Below are 27,763 nucleotides of genomic sequence, written 5' to 3' on the forward strand. Positions count from 1 at the left end.
CCAATAGTAGAAAAAATAGTACTGAAAAGTACTATTTTAGTAGCACTGAAAAGTACCGTTTTTAATTTTAGCATTGAAAAGTACTGTTTTTGTAGCACTGAAAAGTACTGTTTTATTACTTTAGGTAGTTTTTGAAAAAAAAAAAAACTTCCAAGAGCAGAGAGAATTCGTGTAGTAAGGTACGATGCGCACTGAAAGAGCACTTAAATAATGCGAACCATACTCGGTGGTAAATTGAACAATGGCATCTGGCAGCGTCGCATGAACCACTATAACTCGTGAGAGAGAGATAAATAGAAAAATGGATATCGCTAAGCGTATAAACCGGGTCCAATGCAGAAGGCGTAGATTCAACGCAACAGCAATGAATTGTTGTCGATTAAGTATCAGTTATTGAAATTTGCTAAAACTTCGTATATCGTACGGCAGGCACAATGATTCTATGTACCCAGGGAAGTCAAGGAAATATCGAGTACGAAAAGATTCTGAACCAACTGGAAATCAAACCCAGCCATCATTAGCATGTATTTGCTTTGAAGCCGCGGACTTTAGCACTAGACTAAGGAACACGCCTTTTCCAAGGTTTTAAAATATTTTATCGGGGATTTTTTTCTTTTTTCATACTCTTTGAATGGGTTGAAATGCGTAAAAAAACGTGATTTTCATGAGGGTTAGTATGAAAATAGCTAAAGAGTGGAAGAAATTAAAATTTCACCGACGAAATATTTCAAAACTTTTCGTATATGAAAATATAACCAAAATACTAAACTGTAGCAAGAAAAATCTGATGCACTTTCGCCTTTATAATATATTGGTTCAGACATCCCGACATATCTTGCATAGTGTCCGATTTCATTGCTGGAAAAATTTTGACAAAACAAACGTTTCGAAAACAACTTGGAATTGTAGAAGTTAGACTTTAATCTTGATAGCGCGTAATTTTTCGGAAAATGTATGGTCCTGAAAGGTTCCATTAAATTAAAGAACGATTAATGCACCAATCACACTTCTCCTCAAAAATGAGGGCGTTTAACTTCTCACACGCTGCTGGGGTTTCGCGAAAGCCTCTCTTTTTCCTTTCCTTCGATGGAAAGACGCTGTTCGGGGGATTACTCGCCGTTTCTGCCGTTGACGCCACGCCACTACCGTCCACTACCTTCAAAGAAATCTATGTTGGGCACCCGCCAAATCGGAAAAAGTTCGCGCGCACATTCGCTTCTTCTGCTGCCGTATATTGGTCGTGTTCCGCGGAGGGGGCCACTGGTATAAAGCACTAAACATTGGCAACTTTTCAATCATACTACCGTCATCAACCGATCGGTGTGAAGAGCGTTTTTATTTTTGGACCAAATCGTGCTATCAGAAGTTGAAGGTGTTCCTTAGTGATATTTAGTGAAGAAGTTTGAAGCAACCAATCGACATGTTCCGAGCAATTGTGAGTGCTTTAAAGTGTAATCTGTGGTATCAAATGTGCAGTTCTGAATGCGTCACGCAAAGGACTCGTGTGATTCACGCACAGCAGATACCGAACAAAGTGCGATGTGAATTCTCGTGAATTATCTATATCCGTTGTTGTTGTTGTTCGCAGATCTTTGTGACACTGTTTGCCGTGTGCTTCGCCGGTTACATCCACCACCGGCAGGACGACGATGAGGTGGCTGAAACCGAGCACCATCACAACATCGAGCACAAGCATGCCACCTCGCACCAGAGCTTCAAGATCCACCACTTCCACGCGGTGCCGGTGTACGTCAAGAAGGAGGACCAGCAGTTCCTGAAGCACCCGGTGGAGGTGTCCGGCATCAAGCACAACCTGAAGGTGGGTTTATTTTTCTGTGGCAAGAGAAGTGGTTCTGTCATTGGGAGTGTGACTACAAGCTTTGAGGACATGTCTACAAAAGTGATAAATCGAAACTCTTCGATTCGGGTTACATAAAACCTAATTGCTCTGCACAAACAAGTTTCTATTCAGAAACTTAAAAACTGTAGATACATAATTCATCCTAAGGTTTTGAAGTTTGAGAAGTTATTCGGCCATATTCAACTTTGAATAGTTGAACGTTGTGGAAATCTTCAAGGATTGGTACATCCCGTAAGTCTGTTCAAAGGAAACGTTATGAAAAAAACCTTTCATCCTTAGAATTTATGTCCAGTGAACCTTTATGAAAATGTCTATGAATTGTGGCAACATAGTGTAGAATTCAGAAATTCTCCAAAATTTTTCTCCACAAGTGTTGAAAAACTCCCTCTAGGACTTTGTGAAGGCTTTATGCCAATATGAAAAATTGCTTTAGGATAATATGTAACGTTCGCCAAAAGCTTAGGAATATTTCTCTATAAGCAGTGGAAGTATTTTTTTGAAGCTTGGGAAAATTTTCTTAATAAGATTGGGGAAGCAACGTGTCTTCTAGAGACATCAGAAAGCTTCTTCCTACACTTTATGCAGAAGAACATGGAAGTTTTCTCCAGGAGTTTAGGAAACCTTCCTCCAGAAGTTCTAGAAAAGTAATTTTAGGAAGCTTTATCTTGAAGAGGCTTAGGAAAACTAATACCAGAAGGTTTGATTAGCTTCTTTCAGAAGCTTTTCTCTAAAAGCTAGGAAAACTTTCTCTAAAACTTTGTATAGATTTTTTTCAAAATATGTTAATCAAGGCATAAAAAAATAGATTCAGAAAGTTTTGGAAAGCATCTCACAGAATGTTAATTTTTTCTCACTAGGTGCTTGGAAAAACTTTATTTATAAAGTTTTGAAAAAGTTACCCCAGAAGACTATGAGACTTCCTTGCTTGAGCTTTGGAAAGCTTTCTTCTGAACCTCCTGAACTTTGGTAAGGCTTTCTACAGAAGAATGGACATTGGCATTTGCAAAATGATTAGAATTATCCAGGGGCTTGTAGAAGGTTTTTACAAAGCTTTAAGAAAGCTTTTTGTAAAGATGTTGGAAAATCTCTTCCAAAGTATTATGAAAGCTTCCATCGAAAGACTCAGAAATCTTATGCATAGGCATAGACTTGGTGCTTAGCGAATCTTCCTTCAACTAGTTTAGAGAGCTTTCCATTGAACTGTGAGAAAGCTTCCGATAGAAGAATAGGAAAGTTTTGTCCAGAATATTGAAAAGGAAAATCGTTCCCCAGAGTCTTGAGAAAACATCCCCCCGAACATTGAAAAGCCCTCTAAATAATGAAAAAATTGCCTTTACAGAGTCGAATGAATTGTATGTTAAAGCCTCTCTAATAAATAAGATGCCTTAACATGATTGAGAAAGGTTCGTCTAGAAGCTTACAAAAAAATCCTCCAGGGCTCAGATAATGAAAAAGATTGAAAAAGCTTCCCTCATATAATTGACAAATCTGCCATCGAAAGAATAGTTAAAGTTTCTGCCATCAGTTCTTCCTTCTAAGAAATTAAAAAACTTTCCATAAAACCTTTAGTTTCCACGGAAAATTGAGGAAACTCCACTGCGAGGGAACAGAAGAACTACTATCGGACGGTTTTCTCAGTCTGGTAGTCGAAAAACGATGTTTTTTTATGTCCCCGACGTTTCTGTCGATGGGTTTTGGCCTTTTTCAAGGGGTGTAAGGCCAAAACCCAACGGCCGAAATGTCGGGAACGTAAAAAAATCGTTTTTCGACTACCACACTTAGAAAGACATACGAAAGAATTATTTTTGTTTGGTGAAAATCATGTTTATATTTCTAAATATAGAAGTTTGAAAATCCACTTTATTTCGGTTATTGTGATAATCCAAGTGATTATTTTTTATGAAACTTTGTACATTATTTCATGAAACATATGTGAACATGTGGTGAAAAAATGGATATGATCTAACTTGTACATATTTTATACGACGTACGCAAAGTGGTGGATCACCTGTGCTACCATGGGAAGGAAAGGGTTAAGAAACTTTTTTAGGAACTATGGAAAACATATGCACGTTTCCTCAAAAACATTGAGAAGACTTTAACCAGATGGTTGAAAGTTTTCATCCAGCGGCTAGGAGAAAGTTTTTACAGAACATTAAGAAATATTTCTGGCAGATGTTCCATCACGTTGCTCCCGGTGGTTAGTGAACCTTCTTCCAAAGCATTTTGAAAGCTTCTCACTGAACTTTAGGACAGCTTTCGATAGAAGAATAGAAAAGTTTTTTCCAGGAGATTAAAAAGAACTCCTCCCAAAAGTTTGAAAATAGTTATCCAGAGACTTAACAGAACTTCCTCCAGATCATTGAAAAGCATTCTGAAGAATGGAGAAGTTTCCTTCAGATGATTGAGAATGCTTCCTCCAGAAGCCTAAGAAAAGTCCCTCGAGGGGCTCGGAAGAGGTTTCTACAAAACTTTACACAAAAGAATTTCTTGCATGAAATGTTGTACGCAATCTCCATACCATAGGCATTCTGTAATTTAAAAAATGGATGGATAAATGTAGTGAATGCGATGGAAGTCATTTTTGTAACATGAAACTCGATGTCACAATGTTGACTATAAAAATATCATGCAGAGGGATTTTTTCGAACTAATGTTTGTTACATATGTTTACGTACTGCTATATATTGTCAAATCTTGGTTTGTACGACAGGTGCTTTTGGTATCCAGTAAATTAATGAGTAAAGCTTTTTATAGAAAATTTTAACAGCAACATTTTGAAGATTGTCAATGTAATCGATTTTTTCAGAAGAAAGAAAGTAAGAACATGAGAAATTACATCCAGATAGTTTCAGAACTCCCTCCTACAGCTTGGAAAAGCTTCACCCAGAAGTACTCCTCCTGAAGTTTTGAGAAATTTTCTCCAGAATTTGGAAATGTTTCACCTAAACTCTCAAGACAATCTTTTTTCAGAAGCTCAAGTAAACTTTTTCATTGGTTTGAGACAGCTTCATTTAGAGTTTTGGGAATGCCAATTGCAGCTGAAAGATAAAATGAAAGGTTTTTCCTGGTTGAATGCCTCCAGAAGCCTAAATTTGTCAGGAAACTTGGGAAATATGTGGCCTTCCCGCAGAAACTTGCAAAAGTTATCTGCAGAAGCTTGTAAAAAATAAAAAAAAAATAAAAACTTGGGAAAACATTCTTTAGAAAGTTAGGAACGCTACCTACAGAAGCTTACGAAACCATCTTCTACAAGCTTAGAAAAGTTATCAGAAGATCCTTGGGAACGCTTTCTGCAGAGGAATAGGAAATAATCCTCCAGAAGGTTTGAAAAACTTTCTTTACAAAGTTTAGTTAAACTTCCTTCCGGGGTTTATGAAACTTTTTTCCTGAGGAGGAAAACTTTTCTTCGAAACTTATCCCATATCCCAAAATGTATTCTAAATATGCCTCCAGAAACTTGGGAAAACTTCTCTCAGATAGTTTGAAAAGGCTGTCTCAGAAGCCTTCCTACAGAGGGCTAGGAAAGCTTCATCTAGAACTTTGGAAACGCCTTGTACAGAAAAAAGGCAGATGTTCTTCGAAATCATCATCTTTCTCGGGGATACGACTGTGATGATTATGTTGTAGGTTATGGCCTTCAGTCTATTATGCTCAAAAGCGGATTTTAAGTTTTTATCTGACGTTTCGGACACATTTATTGTGCCTTTTTCAAGGAATTAACTGTGTACCGTTTTCTCGCTAACATGCCCACAGCATAGGCAGCATAAGTCAACATACATAATTTTGCCCGTTCTGGTCTTAACACGGGCGTAGAATCCGAAAAAACGATCCGGGTCGCAGAACTTAGATAAAGTTGCCTGTTTATCGCCACTTTTGTTCTTATCAATAAGATTAATTCCTTGAAAAAGGCACAATAAATGTGTCCGAAACGTCTGATGAAAACTTAAAATCCGTTTTTGAGCATAATAGACTGAAGATCATAACCTACATCACGAAATCATCATTTATAAGCATTAGAAAAGTTTCTACAGAAGTTTCTGTGTACAAATATAGTGCAATTATAGAGCTGAGATGCCTAATATTAGCCGTATATAGCCCTACACACTTCGAACAAATTACCGACTTCGGTAATTCGTTTACCGAAATCTCAACAGCTGAGCTGTCGGTAATTGATTCGGTAAACAAAAAAATTACCGAAACGTCTGTAAACTGGAGTAGGAGCGGCAGCTGTCAAATTTACTGACTAATCGGTAACATTTACCGAAAAAGGTGTGTGGTTTGTAATACGTTTTACCGAAAAACTGTATTTTCATTATCAAATATTACCAATAGATTTATATTTTTCAATCTGGTTCTACATGCTTATTTAGAATGAAAAACGTGAAAGTATCAAGGTTTCTATTTTATTTTCGTATCTCTCTTGATGTCACTGATTAAAAATTCGCTTATTCCGCCTCTCAGGTTCCATAACCGCTCAGTTGATTGCTTGTGGTTGATTCTGTTGATGCTCCCGTAGCAATCCAGAACTAAAACCACCCATCTGCTTACCACCTGAAACATAATGTTGTGTTTATGTGAAGAAGGATACTGATTTTATTTCTCTTACCTTACCTGACTACATGTCCGCTTGTGTTTTGCACATTATTTCCTTCGTAAATGACGTACAAACACCATCAGCACTCGAATTATTATGAAACAGACACATTTGCCTCAAGCACAAGAGCTTGCAAGAGTAATATGGCGGATTTGACGTTTCTTTCTGCCAGTTTACCAAACTCGGTAATCAACGAGTATATTCACCGAACATCAATAAATAATTTCACCGACTTTGGTAATTTAGCTGATTTACAGACTGATCGGTAAAATATTTCACCGTGTTCGTTAAACGTGTTGGAAATCGCTGACGTATTGGTTTTTAATTCACAGATGTCGGTAATCAGGCTAAGAAATACCGATTAATCTGTAAATTTCTTGATCACCGATTTATTCCGGTAATTTATTTTACCGAACACTGGTGGTCTGTTTAAGTGTGTATAAGATCAAAAAGGCTAATTAGCGGGTAGTGGTTACTTGGAATAAATGGCTCTCTCCAGAGCATTGAGATAATTTCTGTAGTAGAATAGGATATCTCCAGAAGAGTGGCATATCTTCATCCAGAATAGTGAGAAAATTTCCTCCAGAATGTTCCTTCAGTAACTTGATCAAAATTTTTGGGAGAACCATCCGTAATACAAAAGTAAAGTTTTTTTAAAGTACACTTCGAAAGCTTCCTCCAGTAGAAAAAAAATCTCTAGAAGCTTGATGACACTTCTCTAGAAAATTGGGAAATCTTAGGGAACCTTCCTGAGGCTTAGAAAAGCTTCTTCCAGAACTTTGGAAAAACTTTTTACCAAAAAAGACGGAATGTTTTCTGCAGCAGATTAGAAAAGCTATCTCCGAAATATTGAGAGGTCTCTAGAAACATTGTAAAATTTTATTCAGAAGCATGTAAAAGCTAGGAAATATACATTCAGAACTTTGCGAAAACAGCCTTCAGAACTATAATAAAGTTTTTTTTCCAGAAAAGTTATTCACGATGTTTTAGAAAAAATCTTCTGAGAAATTAGGGAAGCTCCAAGAGATTAGCTCCAAACAATGAAGAACTTTGGTAAAGGTTTCTGCAGATCAATGGGCAGAATTAAAAAAAATCCCTTAAGGATCGAGAGACTTGCTTCAGAAAAATGTAATCCTCCAGAAAATTATGAGATTTGGTGAAGATTTGCTCCAAATCATTAAGAAAGGTTTTATCAGTAGATTGCGAAATCATCATCCATTAGCATTAGAAAAGTTTTTAAAGCAGCATGGAAAATCTTCTTCCTTCAAATTTTCCTCCAGAATGTTTGGAAGTTTTCCTTCAGAATTATCTTTTCAGATGCATAATAAAGTTACACCCAAAACTTTGAGAAAATATCTGTAATATAAAAGTACAGTTCTTTAAAGTATACTTGGAAAGCTTCCTTCAGAAGAAAAGTTCCCTCTAGAAGATTAAACTTGTCTAAAAGAAATATAATAAATCTTCGAGCTGTTTAGTAGAATACCTATAAGTAGATGAAAAAACCGAATTTAGTACTATACCATTTAATTTCACTAGAGTTTGTATCCTTTGACAGATACGCGAGAGTCTAGTACACGACACTGAAGACGGCCTTACAGTTGAGGTCGAAATATGCGTATCTGTCAAAGGATACAAACTCTAGTGGAATTAAATAGTATAGTACTAAATTCGGTTTTTTCATCTTCTTAAAAATATTAGGAAATATTAGGGAACCTTCCTCCTTCCAGAATATTGGGAAAGCTTTTTACAAAAGAGACGGAATGCTTTCTGCAGTAGATTAGAAAAACTATCTCCATAATATTAAGGGTCTCCAGAAATATTGTAAAGCTTCATCCAGATGCATGGAAAAGCTAGGAAAGGTCCATTCAGAACTTTGAAAAAAACAGTCTTCAGAATTGTAAAAAAAATTCGGAAAAGTTATTCTCGATGTTTTAGAAAAAAAAATCTTCTGGGAAATTAGAGAAATAGGAAAAACTTACCTCAAAAGATTAGGTAAACTTTCTTTAAAATACTGGGAAAAAGTGTCACAATTACGGTTTTATTTCAATGTCTTCCATAGATGCCTTGACAAGCTTTAAGTACTCTAAGTAATTGGACATCATTCTAACCTCCATTTCCACCATTCGCAGATCGTCCACCCGGAAACCGAGCACAACCACGCCCACGGTCTGACCCTGGAGAACCACAGCGAGTTCGACAGCAAGCTGCACGGTGGCTACGGACACGATCTGGGCCACGCCGGTTCGGAGCACGTTGCTGCCCAGGAATACGGTGGCCACCACCAGCACCAGGAGTACGAACACCACCAGCACCACTACGGACAGCTGGAGGAACAGGACGAGAACTAAGTCTGCCCAAGGTCGTCGTGGCTCAGCTGCCCCAAGGGGGGAACCACCACCACCGACTGGATATGTTGTGTATACTTGTGATATAGTCAATTTTTCTACTATTTAATAATGCGGGTTCCACCGATGCCTCGTCCTTCCGCCAGTCCGCCAAGAGTCGAGCCATTCAGGGGGTTGCAGCGAGGGAACTTGATTCGAGTGCAGGAATAACTCCCGCTAGATGCAACCATTACAATCTTATTTAAATTATCAAAAACCATGACATCATCCGTTGTTAACTATTGTTTCCATACTTGTTATGAATCTCACCTATGAAGACTTAATAAAACATCATTTAATTATTTAAAATACAGTTTCTCCGTTATAATTTTAATCTTGGAGTGTTGAATGTGAACAGCACTCTAGTGAAATAGTCCTTCATATAGCTGTAACCCACTAAGTACTTATAATCCAATGTTTCCCAACAGGTTTCCGCAGCCCACTAAAGGTCCATGCTTTTCGCAGAGGTCGTGGTTCCATTTCGAAGATTTTTTTTCTTGCTTAATAACCTATAAATTCAGCACATTACTATATACCTAGATTTCTTCTTCTTTTGCCGTCCTTTTCTTTTTCTAATTTTTCCTGGCATTACGTCCCAACTAGAACAGATCCATCTTCTTAGGTTACCCAAGAAACATTTTTTTCTTTAAGAAAAGTTGCTCAGAGCTGTTTTATTACACTATTGTTTGCTTAATAAAAGAATTAGTTGAAATAAAACTATTATTAAAGCCTTATTCACCCAGAAATGGAGAATCTATTCAACAACAACCATTTTAATAACGTTATATAATACATGTTTATTCAATGATCTTACCTTGGCAGTTCGACGATAGTGACATTATATGTGGCAACTACAACGTTTATTAAGCATTTTAACCACCAGGTTACCACAGAATATACAGAAATTATTACTTATGATTACGAGTATAGAAAATAGTACGCTTTGTTCAGCATTAGCTCAACGGAAAAAACATGCTGAACGCAGTCTGTTTTGGTGCTTTTTTCGACTAAAATGGATATCATATTTATTTATAGAATTGATTGTATAAACTCACCAAAAGAGGTTTCTTTAATGTTTCTTCAACATTTTTTTATGCTAGAAATACCAAAAATATTTATATTTATTTGTACAATTTATTACACACTCAAACTTAATTAGTAGGTACATAGCTAGAATTTGACACAATGGTATTAAATTTCAATTAATTAAACATTATTGTGATGCCGGGCCTCGAACGCAGGACCTTCCGATTAACAGGTGCATGCATCTCCACTGCTCCAACCAAGGTTACATAAATCAGCAAGTTTAAAGCAGTACTTGAAGATACAATAAGATAATCGAACATTTCATTAAAAAAATGTGTTGTTTAAACATCGTCTAAGTATTTTGTATGCCTTCGGTGTATACACACCATTGTTGAACATTGTTTGTGAAAAGGTCTCAAACGCAACTTATCAAAGCTATCAGCTTCATTACAGTTTTATAATAGACGAATAATCGCTCTATAAAACATGCGGTTGAATTAAAACTGTACATAGGCTTTTATTCTGGATGACGGTGATCATAGGTAATAATGACTTCTACAACTTTTCTTCAACAATTTAGTAATTATTCGTTATACAACCCTGTTTGACAAACGCTGAATAAGCATTTCTGGATGTTTGATGGATAATTGGTGGTTTTAATGTTGAATACGCATTGTAGAATCTGCTGTAATGTTACTACTGTTGAATAGCCTAGTTAAGTTCATTGAATAAACATGTACCAAATTACGTTAATAAAACGGGTGTTATTGAATAGATTCTTCATTTATGGGCGAATAACGCCTGAATAATAGTTTCATTTTCATTTTACCTAAGACAATTAATAAACAACTGAGAGCTTAATAAAACAGCTATGAGAAACTGTTCTTAAACACCAGTTTTTTGGGAAGTTAGTTAATACTTGTATATTGAAGAGCTTTCTGATTACGAGCAATAGTGGTTGATACAATGAGTCGAATGCATTTAAAAGCAAATTTATATTTATCTTCACAGTTCTGAGCCATGTAAGTATTGCAGAAAAAGTGACAAAACAAGTGTTGGTAAATATTGGAAAAGCTTGTCAATCAGCTTTTTGTCACGTATGGAACAACAGTTCTGAATGGATAGAAACAGCTCATCTTCAAGTATTATACAGCAGCTATTAAACAACCACATTAAACTATCAATCAACATTATTTCAACCTTGGTTTAACTAGCTTTTGAAATAACATGAAAATGAGGAACTAAAGTGCTTCTTAGAATGTATGCAACATTTGATCATCACTTTATACAGCATATACTTTTGTTCAACAGTCACAGCTGTTATAAAGCACTAGTTAAGCAGACATGTTTATTAATTGCCCAAAATTGTTTCTTGGGTAGTGCTCTTATGAGCACTCCGACAGTTATTAGTTGAGAACTTTCTTTGGGCAAGGACCATTTTTGCACTTGTGTTTTGTGGCAAGCACGAAGACACACTATGCCCTGTAAAGCCGAAAAAAATTCCAATTCAAAAAGATCCTCGACCAATGGGATTCGATCCCACGACTCTAAGCATGGCCATGATGCATAGCTACACGTTTAACGTTCATATTTATATGGTTCATATTCTAATGATTAGGGCAACTTCTCGAGTGATCCACATTTTTGGAATATGTTGAAAATTGCAGCTTGCACCGGTGTTGCAAATGATGTTTCAATTTTATTTTATACCAGCTTTCTGGCCTATTTTTTTTTAATTAGGCTGGTCCGTTTTTGGTCGGATTTAGACCAAGATTTGAGCTGTTCCAAATCTGATTTGATACATGTTTGTTTACCAGTTCGGATTTTTCTCCCTGAGCTTGGCAGTCTAGGAAGTGAAGGTGCAAAAATGTAAGATGATTCAAGAAGGAAAGCGATCATCAGGTTATTTCTCCGGGGAATCCTTTAGGAATTCCTGCAGAATACAAGGATTCCAAGGATCCCACCACAAATTTCTTCGCGAATAAATCTGAAGATTCCTCTTCAGGAGTTTTCAGAAGCTCCTCTACGAATTCTACCGAAGTTTCTCCGATGTGTCTAACAGGATTTCCACCAGGAATTCCTCCTTGGATTTCTTCCAGGAATTCATCCGGGGATTTGCTCTAAGAATTTCTCCGGGGATTTCCTCCAGGAATTTCTTTCGGGGGTTTCCTCCAGGAGTTTCTACGGGGATTTAATTATGAAATTCCTCCAGGCATTTTCTCCAGAAATTCTTTCGGGGATATTTTCAGAGAATTTATCCGGGAATTTCCTCCATGAACTTATCTGGGGATTTGCACTAGCTATTTCTTTGGGGATTTTGTCCTCCTGGGAATTCCTTTACAAATTTTTCAGGAATACACCTCAGGAATTCCCGCTGAAAATTTGCTCTAGAAATTCCTCCGGGGATTTTCTCCAGAAACTCCTTGGATTTTTTTTCCAAGACATTCTGCGGGGGTTTCCTCTAAGAACTCCACCGACGAAATTATTCAGGAATTCTTCGAGGGATTTCCAAAAATTCCTCCGGAAATTTAGTCCAGGATCTCTTCTGGAAATATCGTCCAGATATTAAGTAAGAAATGCCTTCGCGGATTGGCTCTATAAATTCCTTCGGGATTTTGTCCGGAGAATTGTTCCTCCAGATGTTTCTCTGGGGATTTACAGCAGATTTGCTTCATCAGATATATCCGGGGATATCCCCCAAGAACTCCTCCGAGGATTTTCTTCAGGAATTTCGTCCAGGAATTTCGGTGATTTTCTACAGAAATACCTCCGGAGATTATTTCCAAGAATCCCTCCGAGGATTTCCCCTCAAGATTTACTCCGGGGATTTTCTCCTGCAATTTCTCAGAGGATTTCCAAAAGCAATTCCTGCGGAGATTTCGTCCAGGAATTCTCCCAGAGATTTAATTATGGAATTCCTCCGGGGATTTTTTCAGAGAATTCATCCGGAGATATCCTATAGAAATTTCTTTGGAATATACACCAGGAATTCCTTAGGAGATTTCCACCATGAATTCCTCCGATAATGTCCTCCAGGAATTCCTCCTGGAATTTCAAAAATTGCCCCAGAGATTATTACCAAGAACTACTCAGGGGATTTTCATCCAGGAATTCTTCAGGGGATTTCATCCATCATTTCCTCTGGGGATTTCGGGCACAAATTCTTTTGGAGATTTCTTCCGGCGATTTCATATAAAAAATCCTCTGGGGATTTTTTCGAGGAGTTCATCCGAAGACTTCCTACAAAAATTTCTCTGGGGATTTAATCTGAATTTCAAGGATTCTTTCGGAGATATTTCCCAAAAGCTCCTTCGGAGATTTTATCCACAAATACCTCTGAGGATTTCGTTCAGAAATTATTCTGGGGCTTTCTTCTAGAAATTGATCCGGGGATTTCCTCTAGAAATTGTTCCGGTGATTTCCTTCAGAAATTCTTCCAGAGATTTGGTCGAATAATTTCTCCAGAAACCCCTCTGGCGATTTGCTACAGAGATTTTCCAGGAATTCCTCAGGGGATTTCCAATGGAAATTCTTGCGGAGATTTAATCGAGAAATTCTTCCAGGCTTTCCACCAGAAATTACTCAGAGGATTTTCTCCAGTAGCACCTCCGGGTATTTCCTTCAGGAAGTCCTCTGGGAATTTGCTCCAAGAACTCCTCCGGTGTTTTCCTCCTAAAATTCCTTCGAGGATTTCGTCGAATTTGTCTGGAGATTTCCACCATAAATTTCTCCGGAGATAATTACCAAGAATTCTTCCGAGAATTTCTTCCATGCACTCCTCCTGGGATTTCGTCCCGACATTTTCCCGGGGATTTTATTAAGAAATTCCTCCTGGAATGTTTTTTCAGAGAATTCATCCGAAGATTTCCTCCAGGATTTTCTCTGGAGATTTGTACCAGGAGTTTCTCCGGAGATTTCCTCCGAGGATTTACTCCAAGAATTCTTCCGGGGATTTCATCTAGTAATTTCTCTGGAAATGTCCACCGGGGATTTTTCCAGCAATTCCACTGGATTTGATCCAGCAATACCTCGGTAGTTCCTTTGGAGTTCCATCGAAAATTCCTTAGGATTTCCTCCATAGTTTCTCCGGAGTTGCTCAAGCATTTACCTTGGAGTTCCAGAGTCCTTCACCGCATCTTCCGAAGTTTTAGATTTTTTAAGAAATTCTTTCGGAGTTCCTCCAAAAATTTCCACAGAGCTCCTTCAGAATTTCTTCCAGGAATTCTTCTGAAGGTTCTCAAGGAAACCCTTCAGAAATCCTCCGAGAAATCCTTATGAGCTCCATCTTCAGATAATTCCTTCAAACTTTCTTCGTGATTCTTCCAGCAGCTCATCAGAAGTTCCTCCAAGGATTCTTCCGGGGTTTCTCAAGGCATTCTTCCGGGGCTCCTTCAAGATTTTCTCTGGGATTTTCTTCAAATTTACTCCGGAAATCCTCCAGAGTTTATCTGGCAGTTACTCCAGCAATTTCACCGAAGATCTTCTGGAGGTCTACCGGGAATTTGTCAGCAGTTCTTCCTTCTTCGCAGTTGTTTCTTGCAATAAACTTAAGAATTCTGCTGGTTGTTTTCCATATTTGTTTGATTCTGTTGATCACATTTGAAATGGATCGAACAAAAAATACAACAACCGGTGCATCCGCGTGCGGTTTGGTCTATTTTTACTGGTCTATTTAATTTTGACAGGTCCATTTTTGGCACAAATTTGGATCAGAAAATGGACCACCGGCGAAGTTGCCCTTAGTGAGTTAAACGCAGTAACAAATGCATTGAAATTTTGTTTTGTCTCCAATTCCGAACATCACTCATATTCCGAACAATCGACTTTTTAGACTGTGCATTTAGAAGTTGTGATAATATCAATTATTACCTTTGAAATCGACACTGTAACTCCTTTTCTGAAGAATTCAGTGTTGATAGACTCACACTCAAAATCTCAATCAATACGCTCTCCCGTGAGAGCAAATTCATTAGAGATCTGCTTCGCAAATCTCACGCTTGAGATTTTAATGCAAAATCAACTCAATCAACTCAAACCGTAAAAAATGATTCAGTCGCAAAACCCGGCAAAAACGCGTGAAACCCGAATGTTGTTGTTTACGTTAGAAAGGATTAACATAATTTTACCAGACTAACAAGAAATTATTGCCGTGTGGAAGTAAACTGTGGAGATACGAGACAATGAGTAAAAAAGGTAAGCCAACTCATCCATGATATTTTGACTGCTGAGTTGCATGATTGACAACTCACGCATGAAAAATCTCAAGCGTGAGTTGTGAGAAATTGAGTTTTTCACAACACTGGAAGAATTTATTAAGGGGACACGGGAGACCGTGTTATTTTCCCTATCTTTCGTCTCACTCTATCAATAATCATCAAAACTTTGTGGAAGCAAATCTCGAGTTTTAGTGAACCGATGAAGCTGAAAATTTATCGGGTTGTACACTACATATATAGAATCATAGTGATACATTTTTGCATCGATATATGGAGTGGTTCTTGGGATTTGCTTTTTGAAATGAATAGGGTGATTATGATGACGTCCCGTGCGGCCTTAAAGAAAACCTCGGATGAATTCCCGGAGGCACTCCTGGAGCAATCCATGGAAGAAACATCAGAAAAAAATGGAGCAATCCCTAGAATACTCCCAGGAAGAATCCTTGAAAGATTCCCTGGAAAAAAATTGCAGGATTCTCTGGAGGGATACCCGGGGAAATCTACACGCAAAAAAATTGTGCGGTAAAATCTACCATTTTAGGGGGTTAACTTAAGCGCTTGCACCGGCAATTTTCAGAAGACCAGAAATACGCCAGAAATATTTTACCATGTCTGTAGTCGAAATCAGATTGTTGTAAATTATTTCTGTCAAATGTATCAGTAATGTGGTGGGATGTACCGTAAACATAGTAAATTGGTCTGAAATTCCATGGTAGTTTCAAGAATGGGCATAGTCAGCTAAAATTGTTATTTTTACCACAGAATTTTTTCCCGTGTATGGAGGAATTCCTGAAGAAAACCCTGGAATAATTCTGTAGAAATTCCTGAAGACATCTCTAAAGGAATCCCTGTATTAATTTCCTGGAGAAGTCTCTGCAAAAATCCAGTTAGTGTCTCTGAAGGATTACCTAGGTAAATTGCTAATGGAATTTCTGAATAAATTGCTGGAAGGATCTGAAGATTGCCTGGGTAAATTGGTGTACCTGTTAAATTTGCTCTGAGGGGCCTTCCTTAGCCGAGTGGTTAGAGCTCTCAACTACAAAGCAAAGCCATGCTGAATGTGTCTGGGTTCGGATCCCGGTCGGTCCAGAATCTTTTCGTAATGGAAATTTCCTTGACTTTCCTGGGCATAGAGTATCATTGTACCTGCCACACTATATACGAAAGTGGAAATGGCTAATTTGGCAAAGAAAACTCTCAGTTAATAACTGTGGAATGTCTCATTGAACACAAACTGAGCTTGTTATAGATTCCTCTGAAGGATTACTCGGGTAAATCGCTAAAGCAATCCTGAAGGCATCTCTGGAGGAATTCCTAGAGTAATGCTTAGAGAAATCCCTGGAAGAATCACTATAGCGATTTTGCTAAAGAATCCCTAGAAAAATTCCTGCAGAAAGCATGATGTATCCCTGTAGAGATTTATTCAGGAGAATTCTGTGAAAAATTCCTGGAGAAATCTCTGGAGCAATCCATGAAGAAATTTTTCTGGAGGAATCCATGTAGAGATTTGCCTGACGGAATCCATAAAGAGATTTTCCTAATGTAATCCCGGGAGAAATTCTATTTGAGAACAAACATTTGACGGCAATCACAGTTTTAGGACCGGTTCGTCCAACAATTTCTCAATGGATTCCTCTAGAAAGAACTTTTGATCGCAATTATATGTTTTAGATCATTTCCCATAGGTCCCAATCCTAATACTCCAGAGATGGCTGTAGGGATTTCATTAGCAATTTCTTCAGGAAGTCTTCCAGAGCCTCCTCCAGTGATTCCTACTGGAAAATCTGTACAGGGCTACTTCTAGAGATTTTCCAGGTTCTAGATAGAAAAATCTCCAGGAATTCCTCCAGGCATTACTTTAGGGAATTATTAAGAAAACCACTGCATAGATTCCATCAAGAAAAGCTTTACATGGATCCCTCCAGTAAAATCTCTTCATAGATCCTTCTGGAGATTTCTCCGAAAATTCCTCCAAGGATTATAACCACCACCAAAATCTCTACAGGGATTTCAGAAGGGATTCTTCCAGCAAAATCTCGACAGTGATTGCTTTTTTTTTTCAGGTATTTGTCCAAGGATTACTCTAGAAATTTCTTCAGGGATTCCTCCAGAGATGCCCCTACAGATGATTCCAGGGATTCTGTCAAAAATTAACCCAAGTAATCCATCAGAGATTCCTACAGATTTTTTTTCCCAGAGTCTTCTCCAGAAAAATCTCTACAGGGATTCTGTGGGATACACCCTAAAATATTGTAGAATCTGTAGGCTTTTCGGTCTTATGGACCAACCACCCTGAACTGCTTGCGATTTGGACACCAGCAAAACAACTGTAAGGGTGCTAAAAGGTGTGAGAGATGTACTCAGCGACATGAAGACGAATTTGTGTGCGAAAGTGCAGTGATCTGCGCGCACTGTAAAAGCAGTGATCACAAATCCACGGATGACAAGTGTCCTGAACGGAAGCGCCAACTGGACATCAAGAAGTTGATGGCCATGCGGAATCTCACGTACCCAGAAGCAAGTCAGCAAATACCAATCCTAACCAGAAACATGTACGAGCCACTGAGCACCGACGTCAGCGATTTTCCAGATTTAGCCGAAAGTTTTGCAGCTGTGACGAAAGGGAGATACACATGGAAGGACCCGATGAAGGAACAGTGGATTAAAACTAATGAGGAGAGAAAAGCAATCCAGGCAGCGGTCAAGTTGCATAAGGATAAACCGAAACCGAACAACAAACGGCCGAGGGTAGATAAAAAGGAAACAGCAGCGACAGCAACAACAGAACAGCGAAATGCCATGATTAACGATCGCCTGAATCCATCGGCTGACGGTACAGCACTAAATAATCCGCACAACGTGTCAGAGAAAGAACGCTGGGAGGAAATGTTGAAGGAAGCCCGTAAGGAGGCCCAAAACACAACCCAAAAAACTCTACAGGAAACAATGATGAGTTTTTACTCCGATTTCATCGGTATGTTAGGACCACAAGAAGACATTAAAAGAATGTTCAAAAAGTGTACAGAAAAACACTTTAACCTTGCGAACACTGTGGTTTTGAACCGGCACGGAAACGATACTCAACAGTAAATAAAAATGGCGCCATCAAAGTTTAAGATATTTCAAGCAAACATACAAAGCCTTTTCAAGAATAAAGCAGAAGTGCATCGCATACTCACAGCAAATAACTATACAGCAGCTTTTCTATCCGAAACGTGGACGAATTCAAACATGGAGGATAGTAACAGATATAGAATACCTAAGTTCCACTTTGTCCCACAGTCCAGGGACGACAACTATGGAGGAGCAGGAATCTACTTGAACGTGGACTGGAACTATACCCGGATCGCGGCTCCAGTAGTTTCACAATACACACAGGTAGTAATAATAAAAGTAATTCAGTATGATCTAGTATTATGTTCATTGTATATAAGTCCATCGATCCCCGTGGTGGATTATAATAACGACATCAATAAAATCTTTGCAACCTTGGAGAATTATAAGAAGGTAGTGATTGGTGGAGATTTTAACTCGCATCACATAACGTGGGGTGATGCTACCTGCGATCGACGAGGACAAGCGCTCATGGATACAATTAACCTCAGCAATTTCCTCATTTTGAATGATGGATCTTGCACATTCGTACCTGTGCAACTTAACCGGCGTTCATCCGCAATAGATCTAACATTGTGTTCATCTGATCTTTTTGGATGTGTCGATTGGAAGGTTTTGGACTACGGAGTTGGTGGAGACCATTTAGGAATTGAAATCGAGCTGAATCGTATAGATGTACGTTACCGCAAATTTTTCTTCGACGCGAAGAAAATTGCTGAGGACGTTGGTCAATTGGAACCCTCCCAATTTGACAATGTGAGTGAAATCGGAGTATGCGTAAAGAGGATACGAAAGAAGCATCGCAAGAAAGACACCAAAGAGCCAAAATTTTGGTGGTCACAGGAAGTGGATGAGGCTTGGCGCGATAAAACAGCAGCGAGAAGGGAGTTCAACCGCGTTTCTACCCAAGACAATTTATTGGAGTTCAAACGGAAAGCCGCCGTTTTTCAGCGAAAGAAAAGAGAGGAGATTAGAAAGAAGTTTGAAGAGCTGCCGGAGGAAGTCGGACCTTTCACAGATTCGAAGGAATTATGGTACAAGGTTGGAAAGCTAACCGGAAAGCGCATTCATAGGAGGGAAAACAATACGCTGTATGAAGATGAAACGTCGGCCCAAACATTCTTGGACGTACACTTTGGGAAACATGATCCGAGGATTACCGCACCGAATACACCATGTGGAAATGACGACCTGCTGTGCATCGAGAAGTGGACGAATATTCTCAACAGTAAAAAGAAAACATCAGCACCAGGAGAAGACGGTCTGTCGGACGAGATGCTCCGCCTCCTCAGACCAGATGTGGTAAACAAATTAATTGAGCTGCTGAACGGAATGTGGAGACGAAGCTGCTTAGATGAATCGTTGAAGAGGATAAAAATCGTTGCAATACCTAAACCTGGCAGAGATCAGAGTCTACCTACCAGCAAAAGGCCCATATCGTTGGTACCAACCCTAACAAAAATAGCCAATACGGTAGTTCAAGAAAAGCTCTGTAGATACCTGGAAGAGCATAAGACGTTACCGGAAACTTCATTTGGTTTCCGCAAACATCTCTCCACACAGACTTGCATATCGTACGTCGTCAACTGGATAAAGCAAAGTAAAAGAGAAGGCTGCGTTACTGCAATGGTGTGCATTGATCTCACAAATGCATTCAACGCAGTTCAAATCGATACACTAGAGGAAATGCTTTCAAACATTAGAATTCCTCAAGAAATTTTGTCCTGGATATCGTCATTTTTGCGGAACAGACAGATATGCCTACACATGAAGAATAAAACCATCACACGAACAGTCAATGATGGATTACCACAAGGAGATGTACTTTCTCCAACATTGTTCAACGTTTATACGTTAGACTTGCACAAAATCGAAAAAGACGGAGTCATACTTGTGCAGTATGCTGACGATTTCGGCATATTGATAAAGGCTAAGAGTTTGGGTAGGCTAAATGAAGTAGCACAAGAGTACGTTGATGAATTCACGGAAATGGCGAGAACGTTGAACTTTGAGATCAACGCGGAAAAAACCAAAACACTACTGTTTCAAAACAATGACAAACATCTCAACCTGAAGATAAACAAAACAGCTGTCGAATCAGTCCGAAACCATAAGTATCTGGGAATTGTGATGGACAGATATCTCAGTTTCGGTGTGCACATCAAGGACGTACGTGGTTAAATATGGTCAAAGTACTGAGCGGTATCAAAACCGGAGCTCACCCAGAAACACTTATTCGCATATACAAGGCTCTCTTCCGGAGTGTATTAGAATACGGATGTGCAATTCACGGTAACGCGAAAGCTAGTAACCGGCGGATACTCTCGGTTGTTAACAACCAATGCCTAAGAAAGATAACGGGTTCAACGCGCACGACTCCTTTGAACACGTTAGTAGCTCTGAGTGGCCAAGAACCAATCGATCTCAGGCAGCAATATGTGTCTGCGATGGAAATAGTCCGTTGCTTCGCCAGAGATAATATAATTGCTAAACAGTTGCAGCGGATAGGCACAACGGGAAATCAAGATCAAGACTGGGAACAGCTGTTTTTGAAACACCGTGAAACTTTCCACAGTATCTGTAAGGAAAAGTCGCTGAGAATCAACGTAGACGTAGATGTGGCGCCCCACATAGATGGCCTGGTCGACTCCAAGACTAACACTAATCCAGTGAAACTCAAGCAGATGGCTCTTTTCATCATGAATGGTAAATTCAGAGGACGAGGTCGAATATTTACCGATGCGTCCAAGGAAAGTAATGTGTGCGGGATAGGAATATTCATCGAAGGCTCCAAACAACGATTTCACTATAGACTGGTCACTGAAACTAGCATTACGTCAGCTGAACTGATCGCAATAGAAAAGGCTACTAGTCTTATTGACGCATTGCAATTGGAAAACTTCGTCATTTATACTGACTCTAGATCAGCATGCATAATTCTGCAAAATGCGTTGGAGGATAAAAGAGGTGAGGATATAGTTATAGATATCCTTACAATTTGCTCAAAATGGAACACTTCCATTCAATGGATACCAAGTCACGTTGGAATATTGGGCAACGAAGTTGCCGACCAATTAGCAAAAGCAGGACTATCATCGAGCAATACAATCGACAACAAATTACTCCAAAAGGATGCCCATCTGCACTTCAAACGGCAATTCTCGCATAACTTCTGATCTCGCCCTAAAAGCCATTGGTAACCATGTGTGTAGCTCGTTGTTTCTGAGTATTTGAATGGATTTTCATGCTATTTAACAACGCTATGGGGAAGAAATGATCATTATCTACCTGCCCGTGATGTTGATTTGGATGCTTATTCATTCTTCTGCTCAGAAACAACGAGCTACACAGGTGGCTACCAATGGCTTTTAGGGCGTTATCTCAGAGTATGCGAGAATTGGACCTACAGACAGCAGAACGGTATCATACGTATTCGCTAGAAAAAGGCAAAACGTTTTACCAAATACAGCAGACCTTCTCTTCCACCCCATGGTACAACAAAATCCAGTTCAATGGTCGAGAGGTCAGACTCATAAACAGATTGATGTCTGGCCACGATTACTCGAGATTCTGGCTAGCAAGGATGAAGATTGTTTCGGATGCTGATTGCGATTGGTGTCAAGTAGCAGAAACTGCAGAACACGTCATTCTACATTGTCCAAAGTACGCAGAATGAATTATAGCTTCGATAATAAATTTGGATCACTATCGGATGCATTCAAATCAAAAGACCTACAAATCTACAAAGAAATTGCTGAGTTTGTACGCCTCATTAAGATGAATCTGTAAATCACTTCCGGCTCCCGGATAACAATTAGGCAGGGAATATAGTCGACCCGACTGGTCCTATCACCAGAACTGCTAAGTCTGGCAGTTCGAAGCAGAGAGAAGAAGAAGACAACTGCGTGTCGATTAAACACATACATAAATACACCCTCACCCGAGTACACTCGATCGACTTCACGAGCCCAGAATACTGCACAGATTCATTTAGAGATTTTTCTTTCAATATATTCAGGAATTTCTTCACAGGTTACCCCAGAACCATCTCTACATGAATTCCTCTAAAAATTGTTCCGGGGATTTCTTTAGGAATTCGTTCAGAGTTTCCCAGGATATCCCTCCAGAAAGTCCTGCAAAAATTTACCCAGGGGTTCTTCCAGTGATTCCTGCTCAATGGATTACTCTAAATTCTCCTCCTCCAAAATTCTAGAGGGATTTCTCCATATTTGTTTCTAGAGGAATTTCTTCAGAAGAGGAATCCCAGGATTTTTTTTTTTCAGAGGAATCCCTGGAGAAATTCTTGGTTTAATTTCTGGTGAAATCCATGTTGGAATTTTTAGAGGAATGCTTGGCGGAATCTTTGGAGAAATTTTTGGAGACGCAGATTAAGAAGAGAGATAAATTTCTGGGGAAATTTGTAAAGGATTACCATGAAAAATCCTTGTAATAATTCATGAAATAATGTTTGTATGATTCCTGATTATAGAATCTCCGTAGCGATCCCAGAAGAAATCTCCTGAATGTATCAAAAGAGGACTTCCAGGGGAAATCCCTACAACTATTTTTGGAGGAATCCATGGGATTTTACTACATCCCTGAAGGAACTTTAAGCATAGGTCTTGGAGTTATTTATTGAAGGTTTTCTTGGTGCCCTAACGGAGCCGGTCCTAAAATCTGGCAGCGATAAAAAAAAATCCTTGAAGAATCTCTGGCAAAATCTCTGGATCTCAAGGGATTCGAGACATCGCTGTAGCGGTTACTGTAGACGTAGAGATTATCCTGGAGGAATTTCTGGATAAATATCTGAATGAATATTCGAAGGTATTCCTAGAGAAACTCATTAAAAATGTCGGGACAAATTCCTGGAGATATTTCGAGAGGAATTAATATAAGAAATTTTCTTGAAGGAATTTCATTATTATTCCCTATTTGAACCGGTCTCAAAATTGCGATCGCGTTCAAAAGTTCTAAATCGTCAGCGATAAAACTTCTTTTTACTTACAGTGGCTCAATTTCATTTTCGTACGGGGCACTGTTTTCATATCAAGTTGGTATAAAACTATTAAATGGTGCATGGACTTCGATATACTTTATCAATAATGAAGGTTATAGGTGTCATCTATTGTTTGGCAATGACAAACTGTATTCATTTGCTTAAATCTTTGGAATAATGGAAAAGTATTGAGATTGTGTCTATAATTGACCCAATTCCATATTCGTACACCTAACAAAAAAGAAATATACAGCATTCAAAACTAATTTTCAATGGACTAGATGACTACTTAAGCTCTTTGTTGTGTTGTTCAGATGCAGTAGAATACATTTGGAAAATTTATAAACGGATATATTTGAAACTTAAGTAAATTTAAGAAAAATACCAGTTTTCCCATGTTTTTTGCTAAAATATTCTGTAAGTCGAACAATAAATTGCATTTTTTTCATCATCACTTGCTTAAGAATGATAATTGCGAATATTGCACAAGTTTCAAAAAATTATAATCAGTTTTAGAGTAGCTAAGAGTGGATATCGACAACTTATACTTTTGAATCTTAGGTAATATAATATTTATAACAAATCCAAAACCAAAAATTTTAGTCAATTTCTGTATGTTTGGCTCCTAAATGTATATACATAATCCATAGTTAATGTTCCTATCAAAACATTGCGTAATTATCATTTTTAATTTACATTTTACTACCAAACATGATTATAGAGATTTATAGAATAAATATTATTGCCATAACCGCAACACAAACGTGTTTTTAAAAGGATGAAAACAACAGGATATATTCTATTAAATAGTGTATCAATGCTTTCTGCTCATTCAAGTTATTTTGTATTTTTCTTATAAAATCAATAAATTGCAAAATAGGGTGCTATTTTGAATATAATTTAAATATTATTTCAAAGATAATTGAATATTACGATGACATCAATTATGTGGAGGTGTGTACAAGGTAGTTTAGGGTACTTTATTGTAAAACGAAGTTCGTAGTTCAAATTATTTTTACAGACAAATTCGAAATTAACATTTACCTGTTGTTTAGAATGAAAATTTGGTTTACATTGATTAAAAATATAATTTTAGAAGAGTTTTGAACTTATGGCACAACAATTTTCTGAACTCAAAAGGAATAAAAACAGTTTATGATTTCTGTAAAGTGTATATATTTCAACTAAATTTCTATCAGAGCTTACGAGTATAATCTATAGATTGGATCCAATGACAAAAATAAACGTAATTATTCGAATTATTGGATTTTATAGCAAAAATCATTGGAAAACTGGCATTTCTCATAATTTTACCTAAATTTTATATATGTCCACTAATAAATTGTCCAAATGTATTTCACTACATCTGAACATCATAATAAAGTACTTCAGTAATCATATAGAGCTTCTAAATTTAGTTTTGAACGTTGTGCGTTTGAATTTTGGTAGGTGTACGAATATGGAATTGGGTGAATTTTAGACATCAACTCAATACTTTTCTATTAATCCAAAGATGAATGTAAATGGAAACATTTTGTGATTGGCAAACAATAGATGACACCTATTACCTTCAATGTGGATAAAGTATTTGTAGCTCAATACTTCATTTAATAGTTTTTTACTAACTTGATGTGGAATCAGTATCCTGTACGAATATGAAATTGGGCCACTGTATATGTAAAAAACAAGGATTAACATTTGTCGAATGATGCCGATTGGTATGATATTATAAATTTCCTAATTTGACTGTATCGATAATGGTTCCGGGTACATATTTGAATATAATAATTTTCGAGAATTCCTTCTGTACCTCCCAAACAATTAGCCGTAGCGATAAACGTGCAGTTTTCCAGCAAGACCAAGCTGTGGGTCATAAGTGCAAATCCCACAGGTCGAGCATTTTGTCGTGTTGGAAAAACCAATTCAACTAATCCAGATATACTTCTTAAACAGGGGTTTCAATACACATTCAGCGTAGAGTTTTAGAGATAATGCGAGATGTAAGGAATTATTGTCATCAAACAATTAATGATTTCATACAACGGCCTTCTAACTGCCATATAAATAAATGCTTCTGATGATTTATGCCTATGAAGCAGATTTTCAATTTATTAATTCGTAATTTCAAGCTTTCATATTTCAAGGTATTTTTTTTATTTTGGAAAGAATAATCTAGTTAAAGAATATATATCATATATATACTCGCATCGATATAAATAAATAGTATAATGCATCTACCGCTAGAAATCGATCTGCCCCCCTCTTAAATATCCTTATCTTCCTTTTTTCGATCGACCAGCCGCTGCTCTAGCATGTCCAACCGATCGTTCATCGCTTTCAGCGAATCCTTGATCCCGGACTGAATCTCACTGTAGCGCTGCATCGCAATGACCAGACTCTTCTCCAGCAGATCGTTAGCCTGCTTCTGCTCGACCGTTCCGATGGTCATGGTTTTCAGCTGGTCGCTAACGTCCGGCAAGTTGCGGAAGTATTCCGCTCCCAGCGTCGGTTCCAGGGCTTTTATCTTCTGCAGTGTTTCGAAGGTCCCGGCCAAGTCGTTCGCAATCGTGTTGATGTAGGTTTCCTTGGCCTTGATATCTTGTTTCTCGTCAAGATAGGCAGGATCTAGATAGGCTTCCAGCTCTTCCTTCCGTTGGAATGTTTTCAAGATGTTGTCCCGGGCACTTCCATCCGCTAAGTGTCCGGTGCTGGCCGAAGGGAGAAATGATGTCGCCGATAGAACGGCATCTGTTAGGTTTTCGCCATGGGCGTCGGTTGTTGGTAGCGGTCCCAGCAGCTGGTTCAAGTTGTCGATTCGCTGGGAGATTACGTCTAACGATTCCATACTTATATATCTGGAATATTTTGGATGCAACCCCTTATTCACTTGGATGACATCATTCGTAGGAACATCGAACTGGAACTGTAACTTACCTGCCTGGTTCACTGCTAATCTACGGCTCGCTAAGGAACTTATTGTTTTTAATATGGTCCAGAATCAAGATTCCGGTTATTTTGATGGAATTTAATGAAAATTTTGCAGTTGCACCCCAAATAAGATAAAAAATTGAAGCACTTTCGAAAACTGCAAATTTTTAGTTCGGTCTGTGTTTATAATTTTGACAGCTAGTGTAAATGTGACTGAAAGTGCTAGAATTTCCGTTTAAATGGCAGAAGAGGGTTTAAGAAATCAAATGCACGGAGAAGCAAAACAACTCAAAATCAAAATAAAAAGTACCTAAAGGCGTTAAAAACCAAATCTCGAAAACTTATTCAAACAGTCTCAAGTCAGAAAAGTTAAAAAACTTACTTTATCAATCCTACACTCAGGCAAATGGACTATCGATAAACATTAACCCCTTATGAAAATTCGCCACAAGGAATCGGGTTGAAATTCATAACTTTGCCTTATGAAACCGAAATTTGAAAACAAAAATAGTTTCCGCGGCAGCCTGGAATCGAACCAAGGACCTTGTGATCGATAGGCTCGTGTGTACATCCCGCGCCTATCAACGCCTTGATGTGGAGTGATGCTAAAACGATACATAAAGCGTTCGTATTGCGATAATCGTTTCATCTTTCATAAGGCAAAATGTATGAATTTCGATAGTCCAGTTCGCTGCGTGTACGTGTTCGGCAGACGAAATTCTACACGCAGCGAACTGGACTGCTGCTTTTCAACCTAAAATAAACAAAGCGTTACAACAAAAATAGTTTATCAATATCCCTCTTTTGAAACCCGAATTGCAAATTTTTGACATTTCTTTGTCAACAAGAAAAAAACCAAGCTTACTTAGATCCCACCATAAAAATTATAGTGATGGCAAGAAATGTCAGAAAGGGGTGATTCAAAGTTTATAGCAAGCCAGCGTAAAAAGCTGGATTAGAACTAACTTGGAGGTGATGATTTCCCAATAGCGTCCTAAAATGTTTAATGAAATCTTGTTTTCATTTAATAACACAAAAGAGCATGTTACTGCAACTACTTTAGCATTTTTTCCCGCTCAAATAACGGATATATCATATAAAAACTTTAATTTAAAAATTTGATCCATAAATGAACCTTGACACTTGAGTTCATGTTTGACGTTCACTTAGTCGACAAAAATTCCACAGGAGTTCAACTTTTTAACATCGGGGTTGTTCCTTTCTGTCATATCGGAAGGGACACGGAAAACAAAATACACCCAAAATTTGAGTTAAAACCAAGGGATGTGACAAAATTAAAATAAAAACTTTAAAAAAAAATTTTTGGTCTTAAACCATCGGAAAACATTAGAAAATTGAGTAAACATATGTTTTAGCGTTAGCGTTAGCGTTAGCGTAGCGTTAGCGTAGTTACGGTATACTTCGTAGATTGGATAAAATTGAGTAAACATATGTTTTTGACCTAAACTTAAGCGTTTGGCACTAAAATTGGGACAGGGCTTTAGGATCCTATTTGGAGGTTAAAATCTCCTCCAAACACTAGCGATTTTGCGGTGGGATGTTGACGTTTGATCACGAATCGAGGTCCACACAGCGAATGCTCGCTATATAAAAATTTCATTAAATATTCTAGGACCCTAC

General features: G+C 38.1%; 2 protein-coding genes across 2 annotated transcripts; one reads left to right on the forward strand and one right to left on the reverse strand.

The window, feature by feature from the left end:
* The first annotated feature begins 1,267 nt into the window (after positions 1 to 1,267).
* On the forward strand, positions 1,268 to 9,151 carry LOC5563640 (histidine-rich glycoprotein). The gene is made up of 3 exons (XM_021853650.1): positions 1,268 to 1,435; positions 1,589 to 1,819; positions 8,588 to 9,151. The coding sequence occupies exons 1-3, from the start codon at positions 1,421 to 1,423 to the stop codon at positions 8,804 to 8,806; spliced, it is 465 nt and encodes a 154-aa protein (XP_021709342.1). The 5' UTR covers positions 1,268 to 1,420; the 3' UTR covers positions 8,807 to 9,151.
* A 16,093-nt stretch (positions 9,152 to 25,244) lies between these two features.
* On the reverse strand, positions 25,245 to 26,334 carry LOC5563641. The gene is made up of 2 exons (XM_001647845.2): positions 26,129 to 26,334; positions 25,245 to 26,049 (listed from the first exon to the last, which is right to left on the reverse strand). Exon 2 carries the CDS (start codon positions 26,037 to 26,039, stop codon positions 25,458 to 25,460), a length of 582 nt encoding a protein of 193 aa, XP_001647895.2. The 5' UTR covers positions 26,040 to 26,049; positions 26,129 to 26,334; the 3' UTR covers positions 25,245 to 25,457.
* Between the last annotated feature and the right edge of the window lie 1,429 nt (positions 26,335 to 27,763).

Source organism: Aedes aegypti, chromosome 3, assembly GCF_002204515.2.
Source record: "Aedes aegypti strain LVP_AGWG chromosome 3, AaegL5.0 Primary Assembly, whole genome shotgun sequence".
In the NCBI taxonomy this organism is placed as follows: Eukaryota; Metazoa; Arthropoda; class Insecta; order Diptera; family Culicidae; genus Aedes; species Aedes aegypti.